Genomic DNA, 26,325 nt, shown 5'->3' on the forward strand with positions numbered 1-26,325 from the left:
TTGACCTGGTACCTTACAGGCTTTTAAACATGTGATCACAGCCCTGGCTGGGTAACTCAGTTGGTTAGAACATCCTCCGGATATGCCAAGGTTTCAGGTTCAATCCCCAGTCAGGCCACATACAACAACCAATGAATGCACAAGTAAGTGGAACTACAAATTGGTGTTTCTCTTTCTCCCTCCTTTCTTCTCTTTCTCTAAAATCAATAAATAAAATTTTAAAAACATTCTACCAGTATGTTTCAAAGTTTCATCCTTTCTATTTCATTTTTTTTCCCAACTGGCACAATATTTTAGTTAGTTAATTAAGGAGTTCTTTGGCACTTACTTTGTATCAAGCACCATGTTCCAACTCTCACTCTTTCTTTCCCCCTCTCTAACGGCCCAAACTTCCCGCACTGATCTTTCTTCCCAGGGCGCTGGGGGGGGGAGGGGGGGGCGGGGTGGGGAATGGGATGTGAGACTAGAACACAAGTCACAGAGCGTGAGGGGCTGTGTGAAAGGCCCAGTGAGAACTTGATCAGCGAGAGGAAGTTCTGACCCCCCCGGGGCGGGGGGGCTAGTTTCCTTTATGAAGATGACACAGTTTCACTTCAGGTCCATCTGCAGCGAAAGTGCCAAGACGGAGGAGCCCTGGGCATTAAAAAGGTGGGCAGCAGTGTGGGGAGCTGCGCCTCCAGCTCCGGTCCCAAGGGGATGCAAATACCATTTAGGTCGATAAATCCCAGCATCACCAGAGGGAAAGGCTGGCAACCTTGGCTCCTGTCCCTCATTTTCTTTTTTGTTTTTTCCCTTATTTTTTAAAACAAATTTTCGCCAGGTTTTGAGATACAGTTGATACATCACATTATGTGTTCCTAAATTTCTGGAAGGAATTTTGCCACTCAAATGCTGCTCAGAAAAGCTAAAGAGGAAGTCTAGGGCAGGGCCAGAAGTGTGAATAATCCAGTCTGATTCAGGAGCAGGGCTGCCAGACAAAACACAGGGTGCCCAGTGAAACCTGAACTTCAGATCACAAATAATGTTTTCAAATTTCATTGGATGTCCTCTATTTTTTGCCTGTTAAATGTAGCAACTGTATTCTGGAATGCAGGGAAGTGTTCCTGGAGGAAGCAGGATTTAGCTAGTGCTTTGAAGGGTGGGAAGAGAAGACCGAATAAGTAAAGAAACCCAGAGAAGAGGACGCTGGCCAGATGTGCAAGAAAAACCTGGAGAACTGGCCCCGGGCCAGATGACTAAATGTCCTGGGGGTGAGGTCAAAGGGTCCAGACTTAAACTGTAAGCAGGAAGAAGCCACAGAAGGTCTTACAACAGGGAGACCATGGGGTCAAGTGCTGGGAAGCTCCTGGGTAGACACCAATGAATGCGAGATGGAGGCAGGGTCTCAGTCAGGAGAACCTGCACTGGTTCAAGTGGAAATAGTAAGGCTCTTCCCTGGTTTTGTTTGAGAAGTGGGCTTGGAAATTCTTCTGGAGACTGAGGAGGCCAGAAAGGTCCAAGAGTGGCATGTCTCAGACTCAGGTCCAGACTCAGCGGCTTGAGCTTCTTTACTGAAAGTTTCGACCCTGGCTGGTGTGGCTCAGTGGATTGAGCACCAGCCTGTGAACCAAAAGGTCACTGGTTCAATTCCTGGTCAGGCACATTCCTGGGCTGTGGGTCAGGTCCCCAGTTAGGGCTGTGTGAGGGACAATGGAGTGGTGTTCTTCTCCCTTCCTTCCCCTCTCTCTAAAAATAAACAAATCTTTAAAAAATAAACAAGTTTGGCAGGAGGCTGACCCTTCCATTTTTTTCTTAAAAAAAAAAAGACTTTATTTATTTTTAGAGCAAGGGGAAGGGAAGAAGAGAGAGGTAGCAACATTGATGTAAGAGAGAAACATTGACCGCTGCCTCTCCTCTGTGCCCCAACCGGGGACCAGACCAGTGACCTTTTGCTTTGTGGGATGATGCCCAACCCACTGAGCCACACCCATCAGGGCCCTTCCGTTTTCTTGCTGGAAGCCTTTCTACTGTGAAGTGCAATTAATTTCACCCTACTTCTTTCATCAATACCCTTTGGCACTTAGGGTCACGTTGCTAAGTGGGACCTTAAAGATCGCCCAGTCCAAAGTTGGCGTTTCACAATGAACATGTATGTGGCCAGTGCTCTACTGCATCGAAGCTCCTTCATTCACATCCTGGCCTTGGTGGAGTCTCGCCATCCTCCCCGAACTCACTGTCTGCACTTGCGGAACAGGCCCAGCAAAGTGAGCAGGTGTCGCCCAGTTCCACAGCAAAAAGGGCCAAGTGAGTAGTGAAGTCCTCTTCCAGCCCGGTTTCCAATGCACGACATGTACTGCCTTTGGGAGTCTTGCAAAGCCCCACCAGCACCCCCATTTGACAGTCACTCCGTAAGATAGGCAGGGAAGGTCTCGTGATTCCCGGGGGAGAAGCAGAGTCAAGAGGCAACCCCCTGTGTCCACTTTCTTCACCCCCAGGGGAACCAGCTGGCTGCCCCGCCCATTTCAGGGTGTGCTGTCCTTCACTCTCGTGGCAGGTGATGCGACCTTCCCTGGGAGGAAACATCAGTGGAGAAACCACATCCCCAACCTCGTTTCTAGCCTTTGGTGCCTATTGTAATGTTCTGGCCTCTTTCTTCTTACTTATATGTATTTTCTTCTAACATGAGTGCTTTAAAAATCTTTTTAAAGGATATGTTTATTGATTTTAGAATAAGAGGAAGGGAGAGAGAGAGAAACACTGATGTGAGAAACACTTACTGGTTGCCTCATGTACCCACCCTGACCAGGGATCGAACTGGTGACCTAAGTATGGGGACCAAACCTGCCAACTTTTGGTGCATGGGATGATGCTCTGACTGAGCCACCTGGCCAGGGCTGACACGAGCACTTTTATGGTCTGTGCATGTGCACGTGTGTGTATTTGCTTATTTCTTAAAAGAATGATATGGCTTTAAAAATGGCAAATGTCCAAAGGAAACTGTCTTGGTCCACTGGAAGCAGTTTGGAGAGGGAACAAGCAGTCCCAGTTGTCAAGAGCCTTGGGCACATGGGCAGAGTCAGCAGGGCACGTGGATCCAGGACTTGACCTTCTTGAGGTCAGAGCACCCCAGTGCTAGGCTTTGTGCCCCTCCCCAGCCCCCACATACAGCGGCACCAGCTCCAGTCACAGACATTCTCTGCCATGCAGACTCTGTTCCAATGACAGAAACAGCCTCCTTGCAGAACTCCTACATAGCTTCCTATGCCAGGTCTACGGCATTGCTAGGAAGTGCAGAGGGAAAGAATAACTACATGCGCTTTTGTTGCAAAGTTCCACCTAACCTTTTCTTGCATCTCAGAGACTGAAAAATAAAATAAAACAAAACCTTTCAAAGGCAGGGGAACGGTATCAGTGCTGGGGGGAAGTGAACCCCGCACTCACAAAGCAGATGCTGCAGCCCTGGAAAGTGACATGGCCACACCCCAAAGCCCTGCTTCCTCTGGGCCTCGGCCCCACCTGCAGACCACAGGCAGATGCATCACCTGCACTCAACCCCTGCCCACTGTGCTCTCTGGATGGCTGTGCTGGGGGCGGGGCCGCCATGTGCTGAAGGGGTGAGTGGGCAAACACATGCCCGAGGGCACCCACGGGCTCTGTGGAGTGTACCACCCCTTGTGGAGATGCCTGGAAACCTGCACAGCCCGAGCGGATGTCTGGAGGCTCCAGCGCATTCATCCCGTGCCCTGACCAGCCCAGCCGGTGGACACTGGCGGAAAGGTGGAAATACTCAAGGTCTCCCTCCACGTGAGCCTCCACGGCCTGATCTCCCGTTCTGCCATCACGGGAATTACTTGTGATTCCCAGTGTTTTATTCTGTTTATTAGATAGGGTGCCCCTGGGGAACCCAGGCAGAGCACAGGTGAGTGGCAAGAGCCCTGGGGAGAGTCAGCTTTCTCCCCTGTAAAAAGGGAATGATGGGTACTAAACCTGGTCCTGCCTACGCCTGGGGCAGAGCTCCTGCCAAGGCAGGGGAGCCCAGTGGTTACAACAAGGGTTCCAGAGCCAGACAGAGCTGGGTTCAAATCCCAGCTCTGCCAATCATCATCGTCATCACCACCACTACTGTGAACACCGGGGCAGGATAAGTTACTTCAACTCAGTGCCCCGGTCCTCTCTTCTGGAAAACAAGGACAACAAAGGTACTTGCCTCGGGGTTAAGAGGCTTACACCACACAGTGCCTGTAAAGTAGGGAACATCCAGTACCTGGCTCCTGACACACACACACTCACTGTTAGACACACGCACCGAGTCCTGGTATTCTTATTCGTGGATTCTAAAACACTTAGTGAGCTCACATGCAGTGGGTGTGGTGTGTTGTCCAGGCACCGCTGTTGTCCTCCTCCCCCAACACGGCAGGAAGGAGGGATTCAAAACAGGCGATGTGTGTCCTAAGCACATGGACATAAAACCACCTGACAGTGAAGTCACAAGATCTTAACGAACCACAGAAAAGCAGAAGCAGACACACAGGTGGTGGAAGGCGCGGACGCCCACCCCAGTAGGTCCAGGGGAGACAGCCTGGGTCGAGGGCATCCCAAGAGAGGCGGAAAGAGCCCGAGGTGTCTCAGCCCAATGCCATAAAATGTTTAAATTGTGAAATCCTGGGAGGGAGAGAAGTCACAAGCCAGGGGGGTAAGGACCCTGACTAATCCATGAGACCCAGTCCCTTTGGAATGTGGCCTGGATGAGCCAGGCGAGGACTGGACTCCCAGCTGGGACCACCTGGCCAAGCACCAAGCGCCAGGTTTTTCTTTACATTTTCCAAACTTTCCAGAGTAAGTATGTATTGCTTTTAAGAACAGAAAATACAGATTGCCAGAGGCCCGGGAGATCACACACTTGACAAAAGCTTTGCATGTGCTGCTCACACACTCAACTATTTGTATCGGGAGCTTTGCAAGCCACTGGACCCGCGAGTGTTCATGCTCAGGGAATTCCCAGGGGCCGCGCCGGTGGCAGGGCCCCAGGCTTTGCCCTCCAGCGAGCGTGCGCTGTGGGCGGTGAGGCGGGCTGCGCCGAGGGTTGGGGGTGGGCTGGGCTGTGGCTGCTGTGCTTCTAAAACATATTCCTTTCAACATGGGCAAAAGCATTCATTTCCACTTGCCTAGTTTAAGAGTGTGACCTTGCCCCCTTGGGATTTACATAGTTAGAGAAATTGTCTGAAAAGAGAGGGAAACTAGAGTAGGGGAAGAACGAGGAATGCAAAACAGAGAAATGGCCCAGACCAGCCACAAAGACAAATGTCCGAATCGTTCAAGGTCCCTGTTCGATCCCTTCCTTAACTGAGGGTGGATGACAAAAATCACTCGTTTCCACCGAGCTAACGTCGCCCCCACCCGAGACCTCCCGAGGCCCTCCCGGACGTGCCGACTGGACTAACCGTCCCCTCTCCTCCTGGAGCACGCCTCCCCATCTGGCCGGTTTTTTCCCCTGTGGTCTGAGATTGCTGCCCAAACTGCTGGCTCCCGGCTGCTCAGCCACGTGCCTTGGGCAGACGAACCCACGAGACAAACAACACTGAGCAACAGGGGGATACGTGGGCCCCCAGGGCCCTTAGTCTGGTACGGAGTTCCTCGCTTGGAACCCGGCTCACAAGGACCAGCTGTGTTCCCAGATGGAGGGATAAAGGAAGGCGAAGGCTGCCCAAGCACTACACCTCAAAGCTCATGCAAGCCTGGCAGCGAGGCGGCCCCTCCGGCTCGCTGGCTACGCAGCAAACGGTGGAAACTGTGTGTGAAAGAGGAGTGTACTCGGGCGTCCCAGGGAAGCAGCCATAATCTCTGGTGTGTGTGTGTGGGGTGGGGGTGGGGGGATGAGGGGTAGTTCCACACAGCAGGTGGCATCTGCGTGGGAATCTGACACACGGAGACTGGGCCAGAGAAAACCCCAGGTAGACAGGCCTAGAGGCTGGGTACAGGGCACAGTCCACAGCCACGGTGGACACCTAGGTCAGGGCAGGCAGGCACCGAGGCTGGGGCAGGCGCGGAAGGTCTGGAACCTCTCACTAAGGAGTCCGGACTTCACCCACAGATCCAGGGCTCTGAGTCTTCCCGACTTCAGGGCCCATGATGAGTTCACTAAATTTGGGGGACCTACTTGGGATGGGTACTGGATTATTTTGCCAAATAAGGCCATTAAAACCAAAACAGAAAACACCAACTACCACATATTATTATCATTTCATAAAAGGGCATTCTAAGACCTAAAAGCAGACCACAGACCTAGACGGAAGGACGGCCTCCCGGCTGACACCCTCCCACCAAGAACGCAGGTGCCCCACACCACCCCGTCCCTGTTTTCCGACTCAGGAAGGCTTCCTGGTAAACAGGGCTGGAGGCCACAGCTGTGGGACCGGGTGGCAGCACAGCTCAGACCTGAGGCTTTGCCCATTTGTGGTACCCGAGATGCGACACGATTTGTTCACAGATCCGAAAACCAAAATGAGGTCAAGTTTATGAAAGCACCCGGCTTGCCTGACCCCAAGTATGACCCCAATAGTACCACCGGGTGCAGCTGGTGCTACTGGGGGTCCCCAGGGGTGGGGGATGCTCCCATGGCCACGTGGGTTTGGGAAACACCGAGACCCTTTCAAAGTTTATTATTCATGCATTTATTTTTGTAAATGAATGTGCAAGGGACCTCCGAGGTCACACTGCGCCATGCAGGGTTCCCCTGACTAATCTGACTGTGGAAAGCCCTCCTCAGCACTGTCAGCGTGGGAAACTCCTCAGGTGGGCGTCAGCAGAGGCTTGTTCATCACTTAGCAGGTGCGAGGTTAGCGTGGGCGGATTCGAGAACCGCAGCGCAAGCACCCAGGAGGCCCCGGCAGGGGTGGGGAAGGACGCTCATGCACCCGCAGGCAGGCAACAGCGTGTACCTCAAGGTCAGAGTTGATGGAAGGGACCTCGGAGGAGCTGCTGGAGGACACGCGGGCCCGGATGACTTGAATGGGAGGGTACGAGGGGGGTTCCTGCAGGGACGCAGCTTCCGAGCACATCTGTCCGTCCCCCGGCAGCCTGGTGGCGCTGCAGCCTGCCTGCAAGGTATTGTGGGGAAGGGGGGACAGGGACACTTAATATACTTCTTTATTTTTGGTTCGTCAAAGCCCTCACGTACCCCAGTATTCAAAAGGTAGAAAAGAGTGTCGAGTGCAATGCCTACCTCTGCCCTCCCTCCCCAGCAATCCTGTGGGTTCAACGCTGGTGCACCCTTCCTGCCAGGCAGCCTAGCATGTGCAGTCAAGTGCAGACATGTAATTCTCTAACACATGGTGGTGTGCTCAGCACTCACGCATCTTCTTTTTTCCTTCTCACTTAGTGTGTCTCAGAGAGTACTCTTTTCCAGACTTTTTTGGGGTAGCATTGTATAGGTGTTCACAATCTACTTAACCAGGCCCCTACGGATGGACTTGAAGGTATTTCCAATCTCTTGCTTTTACAACCACCACTGACTGCAGTAAATTACCTTGTGCACTCAAAACTTCAGGGTATGTATAAACGGTGAATTCCTAGGAGTAGGACTTGCCGGCTCAGAGGGCATGTGCCACTGTAACGTGGACAGCTGTCGCCAACGATGTGCCGCAGGGAGACCTCACCAACTCGCACCCACCAGCAGCGGAAAGTTAGCTGACAAGGTTTAAGGGAGCTTCTACCTCTATCTACCGATCATCCATCTATGTTCTATCTATGACCTGTCAACTGTCTATTAATCTACCATCTATCTTTCTATCACTTATCAGCTATCTTTATTTTCTATGTATCTATCATCTTTTTTATCTGTATTCTATCAGTCATCTGCCTGTCTATACCTATGATTGATCGATCGATCTATCTATCTATCTATCTATCAGAAAACACCTCCTCCCCACAGGGCCCACGAGAGTTGGGGAAGCGTTTCCCCAATCATACTGGAAGTGGTGAGGGCTGGGGTTTCAGAGCCGGGCAGTCATTCCACTGATACAGTGCAGGGGAAAAAAACTGCCTTCTAGACCCATACCCTTGACCAATTAACCATGTGACCTTGGCAAGAAATTAATCCTCCTCAAGTCTCCAGTTCCTAATCTATAAAAGGGGCTAGTCATCTCTGCCGCGCCCCCTTTGAAGTAGTGTTACGGGGCTCAGGTGTAAACATCCTGGATGCATAAGAACACCCACTCATACTGGACCCCAGCGTGAGTGGAGCGTGACTGCAGGGTGATTTGGGGGTGACTGCAGGGTGATTCCTGAGTGAGTGCAGATTCTTGTGAGAGTCGGCTGGACAGGCAGACAAAGTCCCCCAAGGAGACAGAGGCAGTGTTCCGGGTGGCCTCTGGGCGGGGTGTGCAAAGTGGGGGGAACGAAAGCCTCCCAGGCAACGATAGATTCTATAGAAACCTCCGGGCTTGACCGCACCCGAGTCAACAGGTAACAGGGAGTTTTCAAACGCTCTAATCGTTTGTTCCCGGTGTCCACAGTTCTCGGCCCCCAGTTCAGCCTGAACCCAGCTGCATCTCTTGGAAAATTCCTCCTGAGGACTAGTGTTTGGGAAGGGATGCTGGGAAGACGCCTGAGCCGCCTGTGTTCTGGCTGCCCACTCCCAGGGCTGTCCGAACAGAACACGAATCAACACACGAGGCGGCAGGGCACCCCCTCACCACAACCCTGCCTGTCGGGAGAGTCTCCCCAAAGTTGCTAACCGAGCTGGCATGATGCCATGGCACAGAGTATGTTCTCTTTGTAAAAGCTCAGGTCCTAGAACAGACAGGCTTCGTTTAAAACCTGTACTTTTGATTTCCTAACGACAGGATTTGGGCAAGTGACTTAGCCCTGTCTGTGCCTCAATTTAAAATAATAATAAAATTACCACTAATAAATAATAATAGAAATAATAGTATCCATCTCCTAGGTTATTATGAAAATGTGTGTCAATGGTAATTTAAAAAAAACAATCATTTATCAAGTGCTTACTTGGCATCTGCCATTACAGCAAGGGCACAGACTCAGGTGGAGACAAATCTGAATCCTGGTCCGGCACTGACAAACTGTGTGACCTTGAGCAAGTTGCTCAACCTCTCTGTGCCCCACTTTCCTCATCTGTAAAATAAGGGGCTGGCTGGGAGGATTAAATGAGTTAATCTATGCAAAGCACTCGGACCAGTTCTCGGAGCACTGTGACCAATACAGTCAGCATCATGGAGACCCTGGCTGTTACTGTTCACTCAGAGCCTGGCAAGAAGTCAGCCTTACAGCCCAGGGAGGTGGCTTCCTGCTCAGAGCCTGCGGGGCTCAGAGTCCCTGCAGGGAGCTATCTCAGACACCTCCCGCCCTCTGGTGGACACAGAGAGAAGAGGCTGGGTGCAAGTATTTGCTCAAAAATGTACTAGCTCAGAGTGGGCAAACACAAGGCCTGTGGGTAGAATCGGGCCCTCCACCTTGTTTTATCTGGCCCAGCACCTTGTTTCTACCTGGCAGCAGTGCTGAGCTCTCACTTAACTGTTAAGGAGTAGTTACATTTACGTAGTCCTAAAGTTACATTCGGCCCCTTGAAGGCCACCACAAGGCTGATATGGCCCCCCGGTGAAAATGAGTTTGACACCCCTGGACTAGCTGGTCTCAGCGGGAGAGAACCAAGAAGGAACACATTCTCCTCTAAAGAAGCCTGTTCCCCAGGAGGTTACAGTAAATGCATTTTTGCATTATTATTTTTCAGAAGTTCCATGATGTTAAAATGTCTTGTGCCAAGATTTGGCCAGAGGCTGCCGGGCCCCCTGTGGTTTCTGCAGGGCCTCCCGTCACCCACCCTCCCAGCCTCCAGGGGAGGAAGGATTTAACAGCTGAAGTGGCCTCTTAATTGAGCAAGTAAGCTCCAAATATCCCTGAACTTCACTTATAGTGCCTACGGGTTATTTGCACCCACTTTCCATGGAACAACAACAGAGAATTAAACTTCTGTCTTAACCCAAATCCTCTGATTGTCAGGATGGCTGGTGGGCAGCGCGGCCAGGCCAGCGACCCCTGAACTCCGTGTTCCAAACACCCCTCTCCAGAGACCCTGTGGCGACACACCAAGTCTAGGCAAACAACGTGGAAGGAGACAAAGTTTATATCCCAGCAGGGAGCGGACAACAAACAAAAGTCAAACACTTTTTAAAAAGGCAGTAAAATACAGGAGCATGACGGAGACGGAGACTGCCTTAGAATGAGTGGCCGGGGAAGGCCTTCAGAGAAAGTGACATTTGGAATGAAGACTGAAAGACAAGAAAAGGCAGCTGTGTGGAAAATAAAATGAGAAGGAAGAGCATCCAGGCAGAGGAAAGAAGAGAAATCCTGTGCTTCAAGAGAAGAGTGAAGAGGGGATGAGAACAGCGGGCAGCCAGGGAGGGCTCACAGAGCTGGCAAGGTCTGGGAAGTCTACATAATGGGTTTAGGTTTCATTCTTCACGAACTGGGAATCTGGGAGCATTTTAACTATTGATTAATTAATTATTTTTTAATATGTTATCTGTTTATAGAGAGAGGGGAAGGAAGGAATAAAGAGGGGGAGAGAAACACCCATCAGTTGCCTCTCATTCACCCCCAACCGGGACCTGGCCCCCAACACAGGCACGTGCCCTGACTGGGGATAGAACCGGCAACAGAACCAGTGACTTTTCGCTTTGTGGGATGATGATCAGCCAACTGAGTCACACGGGTCAGGGCTCCAGAGGATATTTTAAATGAATGAGGCACAAGATGTAATTTAGATTTGTAAGAGACCCTTGAAGATGGAGAGGATGGGACAAAAACAGCAGTGGAGGGCGAACCGAGTTAGGAGGCTGCTGGATCTATTTAAAAAGTAGTGCGAGGCACCTATTTATAGATTTGCAAACGGATTGGACAGGCGTGGACGTGTAGTGAGGGGAAGAGAGGAATCTGGGGTTTGATCACCTGCACGGCCAGTGGTGTCCGGTACTGAGATCAGGAAGAGGGGGAGAGGTCTCAGCATGGAAATCCCGAATTCTGTATTGGCCGTGGTAAGTGTGAGACGCCATGTGGTGTCTCTGAACAGGCAGCTGGCAGCCAAAGCTGCAGTGGGGGTGTAACAGTGGGAAACTGTAACGCTGGGAAATTGTAACTACTCTTTTGAGATCATTTCTGTAAGGGCTGACTCTGGCTAATATGCAGCTTGTACATAAACAGCGTGCTTATACAAAAATCCTAGGAATTAACTTCAAAAGACAGGGACTCCGACCTTTAGTCATCCCAGCTCCGGGAGATTTGCTGACCTTCACCCAAGGACCCAGGCTGGCGTGAAGCTGAGATGACGTGGAGCCAGGATGGCTAAGCCAGGGTGCTGCACACAGGGCCATCGCTTGTCTTATCGGAATGGACTGTGCTCACCTGCATGTAGAGAACTTTTTGCAACCCCCTCCCTTGATCTCTTTGTTCTGTTCTCCCCTCCCGCCCTCCCTCCCTATAAAAACCTCTGCCTTCACTGAGAGGTGGAGATGGGCTTTAAGACATGAGTCCCCCATCTTCCAGGTGGCCAGCACCTAAAAACAAACCACTTGCCTGTACATCAGCACCTTTCCTAGTGGCGGGCAGCTGGACCAGCTTTAGGTTGCAGAGGGAGAGGGAAAGCATGGAGACGCGCACAGGGAGATCGGCAAGGGCTGGTGTGTGCGCTGTGGCACTGTGGGGCTGGTAGAGGGCAAGGAGGGGAGAAGGTGCTGCAGCCTCAAAGGCAAGCTCACCAGGAGGAGGCAGAGGAAGTGACAGGGAAAGAAACCTGTGACCGTGTCAGCTGGAAGAGTGAGGACCCCAGAAATCACAAGGAGCTAGTGGCAAAGTGAGTCAAATCTCTCAAGGACCCTGGACTTAGCAACTTGGAAGTCACCAGTGACCTCGACAGGAACAGTCTTAGTGAGGTGGTGGGACCTGACCTGTCACCTCCTCCCTCTTTCCTCTCCCTCTCCCCTCCCTGAGGACCCCACACGCAGGCCGGAATCCTGGGAGCCCTCCGTCTCCCTCACGCCCACATCCTCACTCCCCTCAGTGCTCTACCTGCCAACTCTCTCCACCCCATCGCTGTTTCTCCCCCTGCTCCTGCCCTGGTTCTGGCGTCGCCACACCTCTCCTGGGCTGACAACTGTCCCACACTGATTCTAGCCTCCTCTCCCCCAGTCCATCCTCCAGCACTGCCCACGTGATGGCTCTAAGATGCACACCTGACCTCGACTCTAGTCCTGAAGCCTCCGAGACTCCCACCCCCTCGGGATGGTAGCTTCTGTGGTGTGCTGCTACCAATCTTCCTTGCCTCCTCTCCACCCTGTCACCTCCTAAACGCTCCCCATTTGTCCCCCACTGAGACCTTAGATCTCTTCCCTCTTTTTCTTTCCCCCCTTTTTATTAGACTTTCAAATCTTTCTCGTTTTCCCCTTTCTCTTTTTCATGCTCATCCTGTAGCTAAATGTTACCTCCTCCAGGAAGCCTTCCATGACCACTGCCCACCTGGCTATGGCCCACAACCACTCACCTGCTGCACCGGCTCGATGGTCAGCTCCATGTAGTGACTGATGGCTGCCGTCGTCCTGAGAGGCTTGCAGTGTGGTAGTGTTGTGAGAGGCACCCAATCCAAATTCTTTCCAGCACAGATGGGGAGACAGACAGGGGGATTCTTAAGTCAGGAGACATTTTCTAAAAACAAGGTCCCATTTTCTTAAAAAAAAAAAAATCCCTAAAGTGGTTTCCTTTTCTTTTATGGCACATGACACTTTCTGCTGCCATAAACTGTACCTTATCTCTTTGTCACACCAGCTCGGCGGCTCCCAAACTTCGTACAGTAGCATCGCCTGGGCATCACCCTGACAAACCAAACAACTGCTGCCCAGCTCCCAGCCCCTTCCTCTGGACACTCTGGTTCCGTGGGTACAGATGTGACTGGACAGTTGAAAAGCCTCACAGGTGATGCTGAAGTTCGGGGGCCACCGCAGCCGGTGCTTAGTAAGTGGCTTTGTAAAGCACTGGTTCCCAAGCCACAGTGTGCACCCAGAAGCACCCAGTGGGCCGACTTACTATGACACCCTGAGTTTAGGATTTGGGGGGGCTGGTGGGGCCCCGGAATCTCCACTTCTAACGATGGGGGCCCAAGGGCCCCACTCTGAGCACTGCTGCTGTTAGGGAACGCTGAAGGGGCCACAAAGCTCCACTCCCCCCGCAGAACCACCAGACACACGGGCTTTCTTTGCGTACTCTGGCTCCCTTCTGGGATGTAATGTCACAGCATTCTCCAGAACAGAATGAAAATCGCCTCCCGCGAGAGCTTCATGGAACTCGGCTCTTCCATCCCAGCACCGGTGTAACCCACCCTCACTATGGCCACACCCACCACTACCTTCTGTTTCATGACCCCAGTCAGGTTACACATTAAGTTTGGTAATACGTAAATTTAAGTACATATGAGTAAGTAGGTTACTCAATAGCGTAAGTGGACATGTGACTATTTTATCTACATTGCTAAAAGTACACTGAAGTTTATTAAGTATTCAAAAAACTTTAAAAGATGTTGTCACTGGGAAAGTGGAGGAGCCTATTTATTCAGGGCTCCTCGGTGCTGGGCACGAAGAGTAGTTTTTTAGAGGAACCAAAGGGCCCAGCTCAGAGGGACCCCGCACCCCAGGCCCACCTCCATGCCCTCCATGCGCAAACACTGGTAGGACCCACGGTTTTGCAGCCCAGGAGACCTTGCCTGGTTCCTTGCCTCCTCATTGTCTTCCTCTTTCTCTGCACAGGTCAGAAGGGCTTGGGTGTCCGGGCTCTCTCTGGCTTCAGAGGCAAATCCCAAGGCCCTCCTCATCTTGCTTTTCATCACCCAGGACAGGAAAATGATCTGGGACGTGGAGTTAAGGTCCAGGGAAGCGGAGTTCCAGCCACCCGATGCCACCCTCACTCTGCACCCAAGGGCCCCACCCTGAGCTCTGGCTCCCTGCGTTGGGGCGCTCACCCGAGGACAGGGCCAGGTGTCGCTACTCTCCCCCTCAAGGGCCTGGTGCCTGGTGAGGCCCCGCCTCTCCCAAGCACTCAGGAAATCTTGTTAAACAAAAGCACCATGAAAACGCCTTCCTTGGAGAACTTGTCTTGCAGGGACCGTACCTGTAGTGGGTTGAGTAGTGTCCCCTCAAAGTTCACGTCCATCTGGGACCCCAGAACGTGACCTCATTTGGATGTAGGGTCTTTGCTGAGGTGATTAGTTAAGATGGGGTCACACTGGATTAGGGCGGACCCAATCCCCCGACAGGAGCCCCGAAAGGAGGACAGGACACACAGAGGCACACGGAAGGAAGAAAGCCATGTGAAGACAAAGGCAGAGGTGAAACCATGCTGCCACCAGCTGAGGGACCCCAGGAGCCAGCAGGAGCCAGAAGAGGAAAGTGTCCCCGAGAACCTTTGGACAGAGTGTGCTCTGCCTGGGGTTGGGGCTTCTGGCCTCAAGCTGAGAGAATAAATGTCTGTTAAGTTGTCAGGTATGTAGCAATTTGTTATGGCAGCCCTAACACATTTTTTTAAAATTGAATTTATCGGGGTGACATTGGTTAATAAAGGTGCATAGGTTTCAGGTGTGCATTGTATGTGTGTTCACCACCCCAAGTCAGGTCTCCTTCCATCACCATTTATGCTCCTATTCCCTCTGCTGCCTCCCCCACTCCATCCCCTACCCACTTAGCATAATACATGAGAACATCAGTTTCTGAACGACTAATGCTAAATCCACAGGTTTTTCACCTGCCCCCCCCCCCCATCTCCAGCTGCTGCTGTCTGCACTCAGCTGCCTTTGAGGTCCCTGAGCCAAGGTCACTGCTGCGTCAGCGCTTCGAGCAACACCCCCAGGGGAGCCAGGAAGGGGCTCACTATCACCGACGAAGGGCGGCCTTGTCCACTCCCAACTCGGCTTCGCCAGCCTAGGCTCCAGGACCACAGAGAGCCCAGAGAACTATTACCCAGCACAGCAGGTCAGCTTGCAAAGCCTGCTCCCGGCCGGTGGGAAGGCCAGGCTGAGATGAGGAAGACAGGCTCACAGAGGGCAGGGACCAACCTAAGTTGGGGCAAAGCTGGGACTGGAACCTGGCTGTCCTGGTCCCAGGGCCAGAAACCATCACAGACCCCTTTGCTTGTTTCACTGAGTTCCAGCCAAGAGAGAATTATTCTTATTTTTTTAAAAAGGAAACAAAACACATTATCGCACATTGCAGTTATGTCTCCCTGTGCTAGGCTTGAAACCACCTTCCTGGCCACTGGAGAGAATTCCCTCTGGCAAGGGGAAGGAGGGCATGTCAGGGGTGGGAGGACACGAGGCAGGCAGGCAAGCACCTCTGGGCCTGGGGCAGATACTGCGAGGTCCAGCGCAGCGCAGCCGAGGGAGGTCAGGAACCAGGGTGTGGCCTGCAGCAGGTACTCAGGCTTCTGGTCGTGGGCCACAATGGCTGAGGCGTATAGGAGGCCAGCAAGGGCCGACAGGAGCCGGGCCCACAGGTGGATGGAGGAAAACGTCTTACCCTGGCACTGGGCACAGAGAGGAGACAGCTGGGCAGGGAGGACCAATGCTGTGGTCCCAGCTGCCTCAGAGCTCAGGCCCCGGTAGCACAGCAGATTGGAGGGCAAACCCTCTACCCCTGACTAGTCCCTCCAGGGAGCACTTATCTTGCAACCAAGGGGCCACCATGCTTGAATGCCTTTAGTGATGGGGATCCCACTACCTCCGAATGTAGGAATGACAATATACTGTCTGTTCTCAACATGCCAGGTGCTGTGCTAGGTGTCTAACCCTTGAGTGGGAAGTGGCCTTCCCGTAACCTCTTCCCAGTGCTTTTCTCCAAGACGGCAGAGGACAAGGCTGCTCTTCCTGCCCCAAGACAGCCCTTCTGACTCCTACATCCACGGGCTTCCTTTTTTTCAGGCCAGATCAAGTCACTCAGTGAGCAGTGTCTGCGGGCGCCTGCAGGCCCCACGCACTGGAATGCCCACGGGAACAGAACAGACAAGCCCACGGCTCTCATGAGGCTGATGTTCTGCTATCTTGTTCCCAAGCTAACAACCTGGTAGAGAACCGAAGGAGCAAATTTCAGGATGTGACGAATGCTGTGAAGAAAGTGAAGCAGAGCAAGAGACTCAGTGGTGGGGCTGGCCTGGGTGACTGTAGGTGGGGTGGCGGTCTGAGTTGAGTTGTGTCCCTGCAAAAGATGTGAAGGTGCCAACCCCAGAGCCTGTGAGTGTGACCTTCCTAGAGATAAGGTCTTTGCTGATGATCCCATGGAGATGAGGTCATTGGGGTGAGCCTGGATCTCGCTGGGTTGTGTCCACATAAAACGGGAAAGCTAGACACAGACACACACACAGAGGGAAGGGCCACGTGAGGCACCCGAGAGGGGAGAAGGCCGTGTGGACACTGGAGTCGTGCTGCCACCAGCCAAGGAACTTCCAGAGGCTTGGAAAGAGGCCTGGAATAGATTCTTCCCTGGTACCTTCAGAGCGGCTGTGGCCCTGCTGACACCTTGATATTGGACCTTGGACCTCCAGGACTTCAAGACAGTGCATTTCCCCTGTTTGGGGTCTGTGATGCTTCGTCACCGCGGTGTTAGTAACTAAGACAGGTGGTGGGAGCACTGCAGCAGTTTCTTCCAGGACCTTCACCTGACACGGTCTCCCAGCCCCCATGCCCCTCTGCACACCTGTCCCGGGGTCACTGCAGGGAGAGCAGTGCTTCTCACTCTACCCTCCCTTGATCTGCAGAGAGAACCTTTGCTGATGAGACCCAGTGTCCAGTGGGGTTTCTGGCCACCACAGCATAGGCGACAGCTTCCCACGGATGACTGACTAAGCACCTGGCATTCCTGGAGTCCATTCTGGAACTGCTATTAAATGAGGCTCTTGGGCAGGTGAAATTTTTAGATGTGAGGATAGGCTCATTGTGTTTCCAGCATGAGGCTGGCCGTTATTCCTTCAGCAAGGTCCCCTGGAAGTGCACATTTCTGCACACATCCACAGTATCTTGCTCTTTCTTGCCTTGGTGGCTTTCCTGTGCGCTCTCTTCTCTCCCTCGCCTCTGCCTCTGCAAATCCTACCTTCCCTTCAGACAACTGGAGGCCTCCCCAGCACCCACCAGCCTGACAGTGTAAACAGTTTTCAGTCTCACTCTTCTGAATAGTGTAGGAGCATTTTCTCCCTCTTCCAAAACCCCAAACATTTGATGCTGTATTTCTTAGGGCATTAAATGATCCTGCTTTGCAGTTCTCTGTCTTCCGTGAGGCTGTGGGCTTCCCAAGGGCAAGCACAGTGTCTGAAGTCATATTTGTATCCCTCTGGGACTGGCCAGCACAGGTCTTTCCTCACCCAAGATGCCTGAAGGTACGTGCCAACGAGATGCTCTCGCATACACAGAACCCCAGGAGCTCCATGATTCTGTCCTTTGAAGCTTCCTCTTTGCCTAATGGGATGTTTGTTGTTCCAACCCTGGTAGCTTTTTCCCAAGAGCCTGCTTTTCACTTGCTATGAGAGTGGAGAGAATGCAGTGGGCTCTCCAGAGGCCTCAGGACTGCTCCTAGGCCAGCCACCTATGCAACCCCCCTGCCACACACACGCATGGGGTGGCACCACCTCTCTGTCCTGGTGACCTGGAGCTTTGACAAGGCTCCCAGATGCCCTAAAACCTGTCACAGTGGCCCACCCCCCCAGCCCCAGCCCCAGCCTCACGATTCTGGAGAGAAAGGGGATCCGGGACGCCCAGGAGCCGAAGGCTGCAATGCCACCCAGCAGGTAGCCAAAAACTTCAGTGTTGTCCTGTGGGAACAGGTGTCACACTCAGCGTCCCAAGGAGACCGTCTGCATCCCAGACCCATCCTTTTCTGTTTTTAGGGGGTTCCTCCCGACCAAGGCTAACCCTGCTCACTCTCACCCCTGAGGCATATGTTGGGACCCGCGGAGGGAAGGGACCTTCACCCCTGCCACGAGCCCCCAGCTAGCCCAGCCTCACCTGCAGCAGGCTTCCCAGAAGCCTCCGCTGTGGCCCTTGGACAAGGCCTGAAGTCTTTGGGACAGCAGTCCAGAGAGCCCAGCAGGGACCCAGGCTCAGTGGCAGCGTCAGGGCAAATATGCTGGCCCTGAGCCGCTGCCTCCTCTTCCTCTCCTGGGAGCTGTGACCTGCAACAGACACCAAAATCCCATCAGTTCCCGAGAACTTGACAGGCTGGGAAGAGCTGGTGTTGGCCCAACCCCGATGCCGGGACACACTCCCCTGTTGTTCTCCTGGCCAGATCCTCCCACCCCTTTAGGGCTCTATGGTTGTGCCACCTCTGTGGAGGAGTCTTTCCTCCCCACCACCCAACCCCCCTACACACACACACACACACACAACTGGTACTCTCTCCTTCCTCGGCCCTCTTATAACATTTATGTTTAAGGCAGGATGACATTTCCCTTATGTACATGTATCTGACTGCGCAGGGCTGCCTCTCCTGGGCTGGGGCCCTTTGAGGGCAGGCGCTGTGCTCTGGCAAGTCCCACAGTCTCGTCAGAGCCTGGCTCAGAGCAGAATTGGCACAAGCCTGGTGAAGGCATCAATGAGGGAACATGTTTGTGCCGGGACACAAACTGAGAGGGACAAGGAGCGCTGTCTTTCAAAGTGCCCTTGAAATATAAGACAGATGCTCCTCTGAATAATCCTAAGAACACTCCTCTTCTGGGCAGCACTGAGCAGCTGAGAGCATCTCACATTACCGCCCCCCCATGCATGCGTCTCCCTTTGGACAAGGGTCCAACCGCACTGCTGCCCCTTCTCAGGAATGCGCCTGTCCCACAGCTTGACTACTCATCATGGGTCACACCAGGCAGAGTGGGGGCGGCTCTGCCTGGTGTGGCCCATGCCCATTCCTGGCATCCATTTCTGGAAGCTGTAAGGCTTCACTGCCCCCCACCCCCACCGGATGTGCATACTGAGGTGTCACAATTCATTCCCAAAGCCAGACACCACCTTTCTTCCCAGCCTTTGCTCACACTGTCTTTTCACCTGGCACGCCCTTACTGCAGTCCCAGTTCTAGCCTTCCCGGACACCTGCAGCCCTTTCCCTCCCCCTGGTGCCCATGGTGGTGTGTGCACACCTCCTCACTGGTGGCTCTAAGGACTGCTTAGGGCCCTCTCTCCCTCTTCTGGCTGGGTCATTCGTCTGTGCCTGGCAGGGGTCCAGCTCGGGTGGGGCAAGGCGTAGGCACTCAGTGCGCTGATGAATGAGAGCCTGAATGAAGACAGGAACAGATGGCCACACACTCACCTGAATGAGACTTGAATTTGGAGCCACAGAGTGGGAACAGAATGAACATAAAGTTCATCAAGTCAACAGCCGCTAGGTAGGCACCAGTGAATACCTGGGAGCAAATGGAAAGAGTCTCCGTGTTCAAACGTTTTTCAGAAACTGCAGCATCTCTCGTCCTGGATCTCCTCTACCACATGTGTTCCACTGACAGGTGCTTCCAGGACGCCTCCCAACCCCAAGAAAGGTTGAGATGACCCCCATCTGACTGGTAAGGAGGTGGGGTGGATGCTTAAATGATTCATCTCAAGTAATGAAGCTGCCCATCAGTGGAGATGGGCTGGAAACCTAGCCCTCCGCTTCCTATTCCACATTCTCTCCACCACGTGGTGAAATCCCTACTGTATAACTTTGGCCAAGCCACTGACCTCTGGGCCTCAGTTTCCTCATCTGCAAAACAGGGAGAACAACAGTGCCTCCCTCACCACGTGAGCAGATTACGTGAGTCAGTATGTGGGAAGAGATTGGTCTGGCCCCCGGAGCAAAGGAAAATGTACCGGTGACTAGGGCAGTGTGGTCAGTGCTGAGAGCATGGGTCTGGGGTTTGACTCCTGGCGCTGCAGCTTAGCAAAGTTATTTAACCTCTCTTTGCATCGGTTTTCACACGTGTACAACAGGGACAAGAGCACTCATGTCAGAATGATCTGAGGGTCCAATGAGTTAATACACAAAAAGCCCTTAGTGATAAGTACGCAGTGCAGTATTTAATAAGTGCCAGCTGTTATTATTGGACTGCAGCTGGGCCTCATTACTCTCCATCTCCTGATGGGAATGGGCACCCCAAATAAAAGGTGATCTGTTTCTGAGACAAGTACTCCTCAAAGCAGGGTCAAGAACTCCCTCAGTCTGTGTCCTTATTACTAAGCTGTCCTCCTTCATGTCCAGCTGGGTGGGCAGAAGGTCAGGAGTGGCCCTATGACGTGGCCCTGCAGGGGAGCCCACAGGTTTTCCTTGGTATAAATGTTTTGGGATAGACCCCTCTTATACAGGTTTGTTGGAGGGCCTAGACTTTGAGAAGTTAAAATTGCTTCTCATCACCACCTGGGAAAGGATTCAGGTACCCCTGCATGAGCTGGGCCCAGGCGTGGGCTCTAAAAATAAAGCACCAACAATCACTATTTATTGAGCATCTACTATGTGCCAGCTGCTATTTTAAGTGATGAGGATATGGTAGTGAATACAAGTTCTTGCTCCTGTGGTTTTGCCATGCTAGTAGGGGTTAAACACAATAAGCAATAAACAGCCTCAGTAGGTAAAGCGGATGGTATATTTAGGAGTAAGCCATGGAAAAAATAATAAAGCAGGATGAGGTTGTCTGTGGTGGAGGAGAAAGTCAGGGGAGGCCTTAGTGAGAAGGTGGCTTCTGAGCTAAGACTTGACGGAAGTGATCAGGGAGCCACGTGGCTGTCCAGACAAGAGCATTGGAGGTGGGCAGAAAGACCAACAAGAACACAAGCCAAAGGGGAGGCAAATTGTGCTTTGCACGGTGAGGGCACAAGACAGAAGCCATGGTCAGCTGTAAGCCTGACACACCTGGATCGTGAGCTGCCTGGCCAGAATCGCCCCGACCATGTCACACAGGCTGGTCAGGAGGCAGCATGCAGCACAAAGCACCGTCTGGGCCTGTCCGGATCTCTTTGCACACATCAGATAGAGAAGCCTGTGGGGACAGACAGGGGAGTGGACAAAACATGGCAGCTCCCAGTTTGGGCCCCAAACAAGGGTCTGAACAAGACAACTGTGACTGTGTGTCCTTCCGAAGCACCCTCTCCCCCAGGTATTCTGCGGTGTTGAGCTTAGTTTACAGGTTGAAAAAGAAAGGATCAAATGGCTCCTGGACCCACCTCTCTAATGAAGAGGAATTTCTTTCCTCCCACAAATCTGGCCAACTCAAGATCGTGACCACCTTTTCGGTGCTGACAAACTCGCTGTCAGGTTTCATTTCATGAAAGGAAACAGGAGGGTTATAAAAGTAACCCAATCACAGCAGTTTTTATATCTGCAGTAGTGCAGAGCAGAATTAACTGCCTTAATATAAAAAGGCAACTTGTTTCTTTGAAATTAAAGTGAAATCCTTCTAATCCATCTGTGCTATCTGTGTAACAGTGTGGCCAGGCTTCTGCTGGCCAATATCCAAGCTGATTTCATTCTGGGTACACGTGCTTTACACAGGGAGCTAGAAGATGCCGGGGAGCTTTGGGCTAACCAGACATGACTTGCTGGGTTATTTCCCTTATCGCTCCCACCCCTACACCCTACACAAGTTCAGAAAGGCAGAACATGCAGGAAGGGCCAGAGGTCTCTGTCAGTGTCACTGATTGGATCTCAGAAACACTTTGTTCTAGATGTTTCTCCACTACGTTTCTATGGAGAAACCAAGGCATAGTTGTAGCTCTGGTTTCATTTCCTCATCCTTAGGACCACAGGGTGGTACTTACTCCACATCCTTAGGACCATTTGGCTGGTTCTGAGCTTCAGGTCTTGGGAATAATGGATGAGGATGGAAGATATTAGGTTCCCAAACATCCCTGACCTGTCAGGGGAAGCCTGAAGCTCCCAGTAGGAAGATCAACCTTTAATTTGGTCTCTGGGCTCCTGAAATGGATTCAAAGTCTAGGAGTGAAAACTCTAAATTAGAAACTCTCTGAGTTAGACCCAGATTAGGGATAATTGATCTCGAACCTTCCATTTGAAAGCAGAGAAAACTGAGGCTATGGTGAGAGGGGAGTTAACGGTGGGCCTTCTGGCTTCATGGAGGCTTCGTTCTGTATGGACTCTGCCACTGCATAGTCATTTTCCGGCTCTCAGGGGTTAGGGACGCCAGGCTGGCCCTAACCCAGCTCACACACAGCTGGGAGGAGACACAACCCCCCAGGATGAATGAAGGTTCAGGGACAGCGAAATCCTAACAACAGTGGGTCCAGACCTGAGGCAGGTGACAAAGCAGAGGCTCTGCTCTCAGACAGACTGGCTGGGCATTCCTGAGAATTCCTCATTCTCGCCAAACCTTGGTTTGCAGGTCGGTAAACTGTCTGTCGCAGACTTCAGAGGGCGGCCGTGAGGAACACGCGGGATAATGCACGCAAAGCGCCTCTGTAGTTTCCTCTTCTGGTCGGGATAGTTCAATCCTCACAGGCCTGCCCTTTTCTAATAAGATTGGGGGTTTCGGTTCTTCCCATTCACTTGGGCAAGTTAGTTAACCTGTCAGAACCTGGGGCTTCCTGATCTAAATGGGGGTGATTACAGTCCCTACCTCCTGAGGCTGTGGCAGGAATTACACGGGTTAGTGAACGCAACACGAGTGTCATTTTAGCCCTATTGCCGTGACTGAGCAGGGGGGCTGAGAATCTATGGCTATCAAGCGTCTGTGGGGACACCCACTGGTTGCCTAAGGTGAGGCAGTGCCAGTCTCCTGGGGGTGCAGGTCCTTTCTCCTCTGCCAGGGTATACTTGGGTGGCATGATCCACCCAGCTTGGGACAGTGTGGCTGAAGAACTGGAGGGCACCTTGAGCCAGATTTCACCCTTAGGACCCAGGTTGTGGTGGCCCTTTGACCACACTGCTCCAGGTGTTGACAGAGCAGGGCAAACTCTGCCGCCAGAGTCGGATCACCCTTACCGATTTCCCAGTTAAGAGGGCCTTGGGAAGTCGAGGCCAGAAACACCAAGAGACTTGTTCAAGGTCCTCGCCCTCTCCCAAGAGCTGCTGGCAGAGCTGGAGCAACAGTAATGATATTTAATGAGCACTTAACTAAGTACTTTATCGGTGCTAACTTTTTATCTTCTCTTCAGTCCTATGAGTCATCATCCCCATTTATGTTAGGTTTTATAGCTTGCCCAACGTACACCTCTAGTCCGTGGGGAAAGGGTGACAACAGAACCCAGGACTGGCGGTGTCCAGTCCAGGGCCCTGCCCACTGCACCTCCCAGCCTCTCCTGTGGCCTACAGCCCAGCCTCCCCGTGCGTGTTACCGGGAAAGAAGTAGCCTGACTTCAGTCTACAGCGAACTGTTAGTTTCGGTCCCGGAACTGTGCTGCATCCTGCAATCTCCCTTTGTGCCTCCTTCCCTCTAGTTTTCCAACTGGGTCTTGGGGGGTGGGGTGGGGTTGAAGGGTAGCTTCACCCCCCACCCCCACCCCCGCCGCTGTCCCAGACAGCTGACCCGCCCCGCCCTGGCGCCGCCAGGTCCCGGTCCCCATTACAGTGCATGGGCGGCGATCCAGCAGCAGCAGGAGCAGATCCACAGGCCAAAGGAGATGCAGACGCGGTGGTGGGCGAAGCAGCGGTTCAGGTAGCCCCAGTCCCAAAGCGCGGGCGCAGGGCTGGGTGCCTCCTCCATGGCAAGCTTGGCTCCGCGGATCCAGCGTCGGAGATTTCCGCGTGGCTGGGGACCGGCGCGCAGCCCCTCCCGGCCACGGGCAGCCCGGAGCTCTGTCGCCCCTCGCCCCTTCTCTGGGTCAGGTTCCGCTGCGGCAGCCCTGCTGAGCCCCAGCCAACCGCCTGCGGGAGAAGGGCACGTCCAGCTCTGCGCTCCCGGGGGCTGGCAGCAGCGGCCAAGACTCAAGGTTAAAGTTTCCGGGACGGGCGGCTCCCCACCCCTGGCGCTATTGTTGGGGGTCCGCGGGCCGGAGGCCGCCCCCCAGCGGCGGGAGCGGGAGCAGCGTCCGCACAAAGGCTGCAGCCCCCACCCCTGACAGCAACAGCGGCGCGGCTCCCGCCGACCTCCTCGCTGCCACCCAGCCCCCCAAACCCTGGGCGTGAGCGGAATACAATGACCTGACGGATCACTGTAAGGCACTTTGTCTGTTCCTCAAGGCACCACATTTTCTGGGCCGAACAATGCACACTTCGTGCCTGGCGAAGCTCCTGCGTGCGGGGGATCCCGAGATGAGCGGAGCGTAGTCCTGGTGGTTAAAAGGCTGCAATACAAAGGTGTGGGGGGAAGCTGGGAGGGAGGAGACAAACGCGCTGGTGAACAAATCCCCTCTCCATCTTCTTTCTTTTGTGAAGCTGGAATGGCACCCTCTGTCCCACTCAGTCGCCCAAGCCAGGCTTCCTAGGACAGCTACCCCAGCAGCCACAGTACCCCCTTTCTGTCTGGCCACACCACCACACTTGAGACACAGGGCTGTTTTTCCTGAAAATAAACTATTATCATAATGTTTAAATTTCCTGTTGATTTTAGTACATTTTCTTAAAGAAGACAATGCCTGTGTCCTTTTTTTATTTCTAAAAATAGCTTTATTGAGAGCTTCTTCATATACCATGAAATTCACATTTTCATTTAGTTTTTAAAAAAGATTTAAAAATTATTTTTAGAAAGAAGGGAAGAGAGGGAGAGAGGGAGAGAAACATCGATTGGTTGCTTCACACCCCACCAGGCACCTGGCCTGCAACCCAGGCTTGTGCAACCTGGAACCGATCCCTCAACACTTTGGTCTGTAGGACGACGCCCAAATCAATGAGCCACACCAGTCAGGGCAAAAGATGTCTTGGTATCACAACCATTTTCAACACTGTTTGGAAGTTGTTGTCCAGAGTTACTCTAACTTTGATCCATGAACCCAGGTTTTACAAGCTGCCAGGACTGTAGAATTTCTAGCTGGGAAAGGCTAACAGGACAGTGTTTGTGGGATGGGGATATTTGAGACTGAGACCTGCTGTCCTGTGGTGCAGTAATGGATGTTTCGGGGACACCAGTACACTAGTGATGCAGGTTAAATAAGTTTAGCTAGGTTTCTTTACCATATAACTTTTAATGTTCTCCAGTATAACTTGCGATTCTATGACAGGAAGATAAAGTACCTAACACTTTCCAAACTCACGGCACTGGTCTGGTACAGGATCCTGTGGGCCATGGGTCGGGCAACACTGTTGGAGGGCGTACAGTGAGGCAACAACTAGAGAGGAAAGCAAACAAAAAGAGCTACAAGTTTATTTACAAAAATAAATCATTTTCAGATGGTGGGATTATTTCTCTGTAAAATTTGAGAAAACCAATTTAAAAACTGGTCAGCTATAACAATAGTTTTACAGTATATCAGCAAAACCAGTTAAAAATAAAGAAAATATCATATTTAAATACTATTAAAATATAAAATTTCTAGCAATAAAATTAATAAGAAGTGTACCTGATCTATATGAAGAAAACCAAAGCCCCGGCCAGATGGCTCTGTTCATTGGAGCATCGCCCTGTACACCAAAAGGCCAGGGCACATGTCCAGGTCTCTGGTTCAATCCCCAGTCCCAGCACCAGTGGGAGGCAACCAATCAATGACCCCCCCTCACGCCAATGCCTCCCTCCTTACTTCCCTCCCTCCCTTTCTTTCTCCCTAAACATATCCTTGGGTGAGGATTAAAAAAATAGAACAAAAACCCCCAAACTGTTCATTCTTGAAGAGAAAAGAACAAATGAGAAACATTTTCGAGGTTGCTGTGAAGATGTTAATTTCTCAAATAAAATTCACCCTTTTAAACCACGCAATTCAGCAGTTTTTAGTATATCCATGGAGTTGTGGGAACACTGCCAGTATCTAGTTTTAGAATATTTTTCCTCTCCTGCCAACAAACCCAGGACCACCAGCAGTCACTGCCTACTCCCTGCGGTGTTCCCAGCCCCGGGCAACCACAGATCCACCTCTGTCTCTAAGGATTTACCTGTGCTGGATGCTCCTTATAAATGGAAGTGTCCAACAGGTAAGCTTTTTGTGACTGACTTGGTGTTAATTCTTAAAGTTTCATCTACGTTGCAGCTTATATCACACTTCATTCCTTTGTATGGCTGAATAAGAATCCATTGCCTGGAGGCGGCACATTTGATTTGCCCACTTATCAGTTGATGGACACTCAGATGTTTCGCATTTTGGCTATCATGAATGCTGCTGCTGCGGACACTCAGGGACGAGTTCTTGTGTGGACAAAGGTTTTGAATTCTCTTGGGCACATAGCTAGGAGAGGAACTGCGGGGTCC

The 26,325-nt window shown here is 52.2% G+C and overlaps 1 protein-coding gene and 1 long non-coding RNA gene across 3 annotated transcripts in view; one reads left to right on the forward strand and one right to left on the reverse strand.

The window, feature by feature from the left end:
* Positions 1–23,823, reverse strand: part of TMEM44 (transmembrane protein 44) — a 29,349-nt gene extending 5,526 nt beyond the window's left edge. Inside the window, exons 1-9 of one of the 2 annotated variants that reach the window (XM_037040175.1) lie at positions 23,558–23,823; positions 20,889–21,015; positions 19,317–19,410; positions 18,023–18,189; positions 17,743–17,829; positions 15,385–15,555; positions 13,745–13,885; positions 12,533–12,637; positions 6,918–7,076 (exon numbers count right to left, since the gene is read on the reverse strand). In XM_037040175.1, the coding sequence (XP_036896070.1) occupies positions 6,918–7,076; positions 12,533–12,637; positions 13,745–13,885; positions 15,385–15,555; positions 17,743–17,829; positions 18,023–18,189; positions 19,317–19,410; positions 20,889–21,015; positions 23,558–23,694 (1,188 nt within the window). In that variant the 5' untranslated portion in view covers positions 23,695–23,823. Of the gene's footprint in view, positions 1–6,917; positions 7,077–12,532; positions 12,638–13,681; positions 13,886–15,384; positions 15,556–17,742; positions 17,830–18,022; positions 18,190–19,316; positions 19,411–20,888; positions 21,016–23,557 lie in introns of both variants that reach the window. The other variant, XM_037040165.1, reaches the window with a different exon arrangement.
* On the forward strand, positions 23,561–24,016 carry LOC118982968 (uncharacterized). The gene is made up of 2 exons (XR_005065621.1): positions 23,561–23,646; positions 23,817–24,016. It is a non-coding gene; the product is annotated as an uncharacterized LOC118982968 (long non-coding RNA).
* The last annotated feature ends 2,309 nt before the right edge of the window (positions 24,017–26,325 follow it).

Source organism: Sturnira hondurensis, unplaced genomic scaffold (assembly GCF_014824575.4).
Source record: "Sturnira hondurensis isolate 20B ecotype Veracruz unplaced genomic scaffold, ASM1482457v3 Scaffold0000396, whole genome shotgun sequence".
Classification (NCBI taxonomy): domain Eukaryota; kingdom Metazoa; phylum Chordata; class Mammalia; order Chiroptera; family Phyllostomidae; genus Sturnira; species Sturnira hondurensis.